The 7,500-nt window shown below is 33.2% G+C and overlaps 2 protein-coding genes across 2 annotated transcripts in view; one reads left to right on the top strand and one right to left on the bottom strand.

Annotated features, from left to right (window-relative positions):
* The first annotated feature begins 2,204 nt into the window (after window positions 1-2,204).
* On the top strand, window positions 2,205-4,566 carry LOC138859138 (actin, alpha cardiac muscle 2-like). The gene is made up of 2 exons (XM_070116357.1): window positions 2,205-2,259; window positions 3,292-4,566. The coding sequence occupies exon 2, from the start codon at window positions 3,312-3,314 to the stop codon at window positions 4,443-4,445; it is 1,134 nt and encodes a 377-aa protein (XP_069972458.1). The 5' UTR covers window positions 2,205-2,259; window positions 3,292-3,311; the 3' UTR covers window positions 4,446-4,566.
* A 2,464-nt stretch (window positions 4,567-7,030) lies between these two features.
* The window catches only part of LOC113815136 (actin-2, muscle-specific), a 3,216-nt gene continuing 2,746 nt past the window's right edge, over window positions 7,031-7,500 (bottom strand). Inside the window, exon 2 of the mRNA XM_027367231.2 lies at window positions 7,031-7,500. This exon is cut by the window's right edge and continues 839 nt beyond it. Coding sequence (XP_027223032.1) covers window positions 7,186-7,500 — 315 coding nt within the window. The 3' untranslated portion in view covers window positions 7,031-7,185.

Here is a 7,500-nt window from a genome sequence, read left to right as displayed (position 1 = left end):
TCATTTTACCCTTGTCACTATTATTATTATTATTGTTAGCATTATTACTACTACTTTCTATTATGATTATAATCATCATCATTTATGTTATTATTATTATCATTATTATTATCAGTGTTATTATTATCATTGTTATTATTATCACTCATAATTTTTATTATCCTCATAATTATTACTATCATTATCATTTGTTATCATCATTATCATGATTATTATAATCATTATTACTATTATATTTATTATCATTATTATTACTATTATCATTAATATCCTTATGCTTATTATTGTTATGTATTATCTTCATCATCACTATTATCATTTTCGTCTTTATCATAATTATTAAAATTTTCGGCACTATATTTATTATCATGAGCTTTATCATTATTATAATTACTAATACCATTATGATAACCAAAATCATCATAATCATTACTATGTTTTTGTCAATGTTACTATGGATTTCATAGTTACTATCTTTTATTACTATTATCTTTTACTGCTATCATTATTGTTGTTGTTGATGTTGTTATTGTTGTCGTTATTATTATTGTTATTATTATTATTATTATTATTATTATTATTGTTATTATTATTATTATTATTATTATTATTATTGTTATTGTTATTGTTATTATTATTATTATTATTATTATTATTATTGTTATTGTTATTGTTATTGTTATTATTATTATTATTGTTATTATTATTATTATTATTATTATTATTATTATTATTATTATCATTATCACTATCGCCAACAATGTTTATTACGATCTTCATTTTTTATTGTCATTAATGCCATTATCACGATCATCATAATTATGATGACTACTATCATCATTATCATTATTATTGTCAAAACACATGCAATAATTACTAACAAATAGATGTTCATTATCATCATTCAAATCATCAACGTTATCATTTTGATGATGCAGACAGTGATAATTCTTATTCGTGCTCTTATTATCATCATCATTAATACCATTATTATTATTGCCAGTTATTATTTTGATTATTATCATTATTATTATGATAATCAGAAATAGTGTTACTATTATTATCACTAGCATCGTCATGATTTTTTTTTATATAATCATCACTGATGCTGTTGTCCTTATCATCATCATCATTATTATTATCATTCAAAATCATTGTTATCATGATAAGTAAAATACGTAATATTACTATAATCATTATGATGACTATAATTATCATCAACATCACCATTATCATTATTGTCAGAGTAATGTTGTTGTCCTTATCATCAAGGTATCTATTATCACTGTTATCATTACTATTGTAAATATTCCCAGCATGGTCACCACTGTTACAGAGTAACATAACTACTACAAATGAAATCATTACAGTTATCATTATTATCATCATATCATTATCTTTATAGTTATAGGATTAACGTTACCATTGTCGCCATCGCTTCATCCACAATAATTATCACTACTGCTGCAAAAGCTTTAGTAAAACTTACCATTTTTGTAATTATCATTACAGTCTTCGCCCTTTCGATTGTTTACAGCCCAAAGGCTTTTATTTTCTTACGCACAGTTTTTTGTTTTGTTTTGTTTTGTTTTGTTAGAATTAGCTAATTAGTACAGACGGTTCCGCGTTTCTTTCTTTAGACTAATTATCGCAATAATTATGAGATTCTAACCATGAGGCAATTTCCGAAGCTACTTTACTTGCGCCAGAGATTTATAACAACAAGGAAATTTTGGTGAAACATGCTGAATGCACCGTATTTATCCATGACGCTCTTCGGTGGACGCATGTGTTTGATGGGAAGTCAAGGAAAAGGTTCGGCAGAGATTCAAATCGGTTTTGGTTGGACTGTAATGGCCTGGCGTTGCCCCGGGTCCCGGAGGCGTCGCAGCCCGGACTACGTGTCACTGATGATTATCAGGAGACGACCGGAATGCGTGTTTGTCCTGCGATCTTTTTTCGCACTTCGTATTTATAGAAGGCACTATTTATAATCACTTGTTTTTTTGTCTTTGGAGTCTTTTCATTCGAGTTTATAAAATAGAATAGAAAAGGTATATCACCTTATCATATTTCTTATTTACGAATTTCGTCTTGGCAAGTTATCATGCTGAAAATTGCTTTTAAAAAATCTTTAAAACAAACTCTTTGGCGCAACACCACATTCCGAGTTTTACAGGTTGTAGCACCTGTATATAAGGGTAGCAACATCCTCTGGACCTTTAGTCAACTAAGGACTCACGGCAGGTGGAAGTGCAGGTGAGACGCCCGCTCTGTATACACAGCCTCTTGGATATGTCGATACTGGGATTAGTGCGACTTGTGTTTATCTTCGAAATGTCAACTTTGTGAAGGGAAACGTTTAGTGACTATTTCAACACAATCGGATCGTAATTATCATAATTTTTACTACTGCCGCCACTATCGTCATCTCTATTACTACTACTACTGTTACTATTTTTTTCGTTATCATTAATGGAAATGTTATGGGGTCTGGGAATGGTTCTGAAGCATACGGTGAAAGCAAAGGTCATGGAGAATGAGATTTCAGTTAGAGTGAATTTTGATATTTTGAAGTATGGATTCGAGAACACGGAATTCTATTTTCCTGGGATAGTATTTTGAAGAACTGACTGTAAATGTGTAGGACTTAGAGTCAGATGTCTAGTTTCATATTTGTATTTATGAATAATGTTACTTCGTTTTGTACAACTAAACACGCACACGTGTTCACGCACATACACATACGCACACACGTACATATATACATATATATATTCTTTATACGTAGGTACATATATAATACATAAATTAGTATCTACACATATTTATGCATATACTTATGCATATATATATATATATATATATATATATATATATATATATATATATATATATGTCACACATATAAATATGTACATATATACACAAAGATTTATATATATATATATATATATATATATATATATATATGCATATATGTATAAATATATATATATCCATACATATATGTGTATGTATGTATATATATATATATATATATATATATATATATATATATATGTGTGTGTGTGTGTGTGTGTGTGTGTGTGTGTGTGTGTGTGTGTGTGTGTGTGTGTGTGCAGGCACATATCTGTGTATAAATATATATTTATACAGATAGATAAATTCCAAGAGGGGGATGTTACAAGTTTATATTGCAAATAATCATATATTTCTTTTCCTTTATTCACACGGTGAAAAAGCAACTGTCACAGAGTTTCAATAAGATTGTCAATTTCCTTTTGTCAGATTGCCACTGAGATATCACCATGTGTGACGACGAGGACACTTGTGCGCTCGTGTGCGACAATGGCTCCGGCATGGTCAAGGCCGGATTCGCCGGAGACGACGCCCCGCGATGCGTCTTCCCCTCCATCGTCGGCCGCGCCCGTCACCAGGGTGTGATGGTCGGCATGGGTCAGAAGGACGCCTACGTCGGTGATGAGGCCCAGAGCAAGCGAGGTATCCTCACCCTCAAGTACCCCATCGAACACGGTATCATCACCAACTGGGACGACATGGAGAAGATCTGGCACCACACTTTCTACAACGAACTACGCGTCGCCCCCGAGGAGTCCCCCACACTTCTCACTGAGGCTCCTCTCAACCCCAAGGCCAACCGTGAGAAGATGACTCAAATAATGTTCGAATCCTTCAACATGCCTGCTATGTACGTTGCCATTCAGGCTGTATTGTCTCTGTACGCGTCTGGCCGCACCACTGGTTTGGTCTGTGATTCTGGTGATGGCGTTTCTCACATGGTCCCCGTCTACGAAGGTTTCGCTCTTCCTCATGCCATCCTTCGTATTGATTTAGCAGGTCGTGATCTTACCAACTACCTGATGAAGATCATGACTGAGCGTGGCTACTCCTTCACCACCACCGCTGAACGTGAAATCGTTCGTGACATCAAGGAAAAACTTTGCTATATTGCTCTCGATTTTGAAGGTGAAATGAACGTTGCATCTGCTTCCTCTTCCCTCGACAAGTCCTATGAGCTTCCCGACGGTCAGGTCATCACCATCGGTAACGAGCGCTTCCGTGCTCCTGAGGCTCTGTTCCAGCCTTCCTTCCTTGGAATGGAGTCTGCTGGTGTTCACGAATCAGTCTACAACTCCATTATGCGATGTGACATTGACATTAGGAAGGATTTGTTCGCCAATACAGTCATGTCTGGAGGTACCACCATGTACCCTGGTATCGCCGACCGTATGCAGAAGGAGATCACCGCCCTGGCTCCTTCCACTCTTAAGATCAAGATCATTGCTCCTCCCGAGCGTAAATACTCCGTCTGGATCGGCGGCTCCATTCTATCTTCCTTGTCCACCTTCCAAGCGATGTGGGTCACGAAGGAGGAATATGATGAATCTGGTCCTGGCATCGTTCACCGCAAGTGCTTCTAAAGGAATTCAGAATATATACATTGAATTAATGGTATACATGACAGTGTCTGTCTGCACAAAATAAATGTACCCTTGAGTTTATTCTCAAATAAAATATGTACTGTAAATAACTGCAGTAGAAGTAATTTTACATTAATGTATAATCCTATGATTACATACATATATACGTATGTGTGGATAGATAGATACATACACACATGCATATATATATATATATATATATATATATATATATATATATATATATATATATGCATGTTCATTTATACACATAAACATGTAAGCATATACATGTATAAACACAAACATACACACAAACACACACACATATATAAATTCAAATATATAAATTCCAATATATATATATATATATATATATATATATATATATATATATATATATATATATATATATATATATATATATATATATATATATATATATATATATATCCACACACACGCATACACACACACACATCACATATATATGATATATATATACATATATATATATATATATATATATATATATATATATGTATATATATACATATATATATATATATATATATATATATATATATATATATATATATATATATATATATATATATATATATATATATACACATCAACATATATGTGTGCACACACACATACACTCACTCACACACACACACACACACACACACACACACACACACACACACACACACACACACACACACACACACATACACACATATATATATATATATATATATGTGTGTGTGTGGGGGGGGGGGGGTGTGCGTGCGTATGTGTGTGTGTGTGTGTGTGTGTGTGTGTGTGTGCGTATGAGTGTGTGTGTGTATATGTGTCTGTTTGTACACACACATGCATATATATATATATATATATATATATATATATATATATATATATATATATATATATGTGTGTGTGTGTGTGTGTGTGTGTGTGTGTGTGTGTGTGTGTGTGTGTGTGTGTGTGTGTATGTATGTATGTGTGCAAGTGTTTGTGTGTGTGTGTGTGTGTGTCTGTGTGTGTGTGTGTGTGTGTGTGTGTGTGTGTGTGTGTGTGTGTGTGTGTGTGTGTGTGTGTGTGTGTGTGTGTGTGTGTGTGTGTGTGTGTGTGTCTGTTTGTACACACACACATACATATATACACACGTATATACACACTTATAGATAGATGTATACATGCATACACATATAAGAAAAGAAATGGGTGACGATGGCTTTACAGGCGATTATGAATACAGGAATCATACTTCCCATGAACCAGTACTCACGAGCGCGATCTAAACCAGTATTAAAGTTGAGAACCCTTACTGTAGGACTTATATGCCAGAAGTCTTTAACATTCATAATCATACAATGATTCGGCTCCTTTCTCACGAGTCTATCATATGTTAGAATAAAAAAATGATATAATTAATCAGTATTTATAATTCAATAGTAATACAAAATGAAACAGACATGATATAAATCTTACCTGAATACTAAACTGAAGAGAAGCTCAGGTTCTTTTAACTTTATATATTCAAGTCACTAAAACAGAGATTTTAATATTTGGGGTGCAGCTAGGAATAAGAGTATGATGTCATAATACAACAGTAATTTCTTTATACTTCAACTCATATTCATGTCAGAAAATATGGCCCTTGAGCTGTTTCTAAAAAGAAGTGTAGCGGTAAGGGTCAAAGTTGTCAAACGTGCAGCATACAAGCAGTTCGACACACGTTTGATAATCACTAACTGTTCAAGCCATACCTTGTATTTAAATGCTATAAACGGCATTTTGTCTTTTAAGAATATTGTGCATATTTCGTGTTAAGTTTTCGAGTGAATCGATCTGAATTTCATATTTTACGTATATTACCCATTACGCCTGAGAGACGAGAGTACACTGAATCTATCTTTATCTTATGTTATCTCTCCCTTTATAGGTGTTTCTAAAATGCTTATAGTTAAGTCATCTGGCTCGCTTACTTGTTCAAAAGAGATTGCAAGTCTATTTTATCACCTTTTATTTCCACTTTTGTAATCATAAAAGATATCAGATATAATTATTTTTATGTCGAAGTATACAGTTTATAAAGGAAATTAAACAGCAAAAGCCAAGTTTGCAGAGGTACACCAACACATTCTTTTCCTTTAACAAATATTTTGCACATTTGCAATGTTTGCTATTTTTATACATTTATACAATGGAAACTCAGCCATATAGAATGGCCATACAAATCATTGCGTTTCGGAGGATTCATCTATTGCTGTATGACCTTGTATTTTCTTTGCATTGTCCTCTCGATAAATTTCGATTCCCTGTCTGCATAGATATATATAAATTAATATATAGATGAATGAATAGATATCTGTATCTACAGCTATCTATCAATTTCTATGTATAAATATGCATACGTATATATATACACATATATACAATATATACACCATACACACACAATATATATATATATATATATATATATATATATATATATATATATATATATATATATATATATATATATATATGCACATACACATTCCTGGAGATTTTGCAATAAAACAAAGATATTCGAGCAAATATAATTCATTAGTATTTTCATTGCAGAATGCATATGCTGATACCTATCTGCAATACATTACATATATATGGAAATTATTAATATCTGATATCACTTTATTCCATATACTCTACAGAAATTTCAAACACTACTGTGATGCAGTGCTTAGAAACATTTCCTGTGGACAATACTAGGACCTGACTCCTCATATTCCTCCTTGGTGATCCACATGGCCTGGAAGGTGGACAGAGAGGAGAGGATGGAACCACCGATCCAGACGGAGTATTTACGCTCGGGAGGAGCAATGATCTTGATCTTGATGGTGGAAGGAGCAAGGGCAGTGATTTCCTTCTGCATGCGGTCAGCAATACCAGGGTACATGGTGGTACCACCAGACATGACAATGTTAGCAAACAAGTCTTTTCGGATATCAATATCGCACCTCATGATAGAACTGTACACAGTTTCTTGAATGCCTGA

This window comes from Penaeus vannamei, chromosome 38, assembly GCF_042767895.1.
Source record: "Penaeus vannamei isolate JL-2024 chromosome 38, ASM4276789v1, whole genome shotgun sequence".
NCBI lineage: Eukaryota > Metazoa > Arthropoda > Malacostraca > Decapoda > Penaeidae > Penaeus > Penaeus vannamei.
Note: the sequence above shows the minus strand (reverse complement) of the source record. Positions and strands in the feature narration are given on the sequence as shown.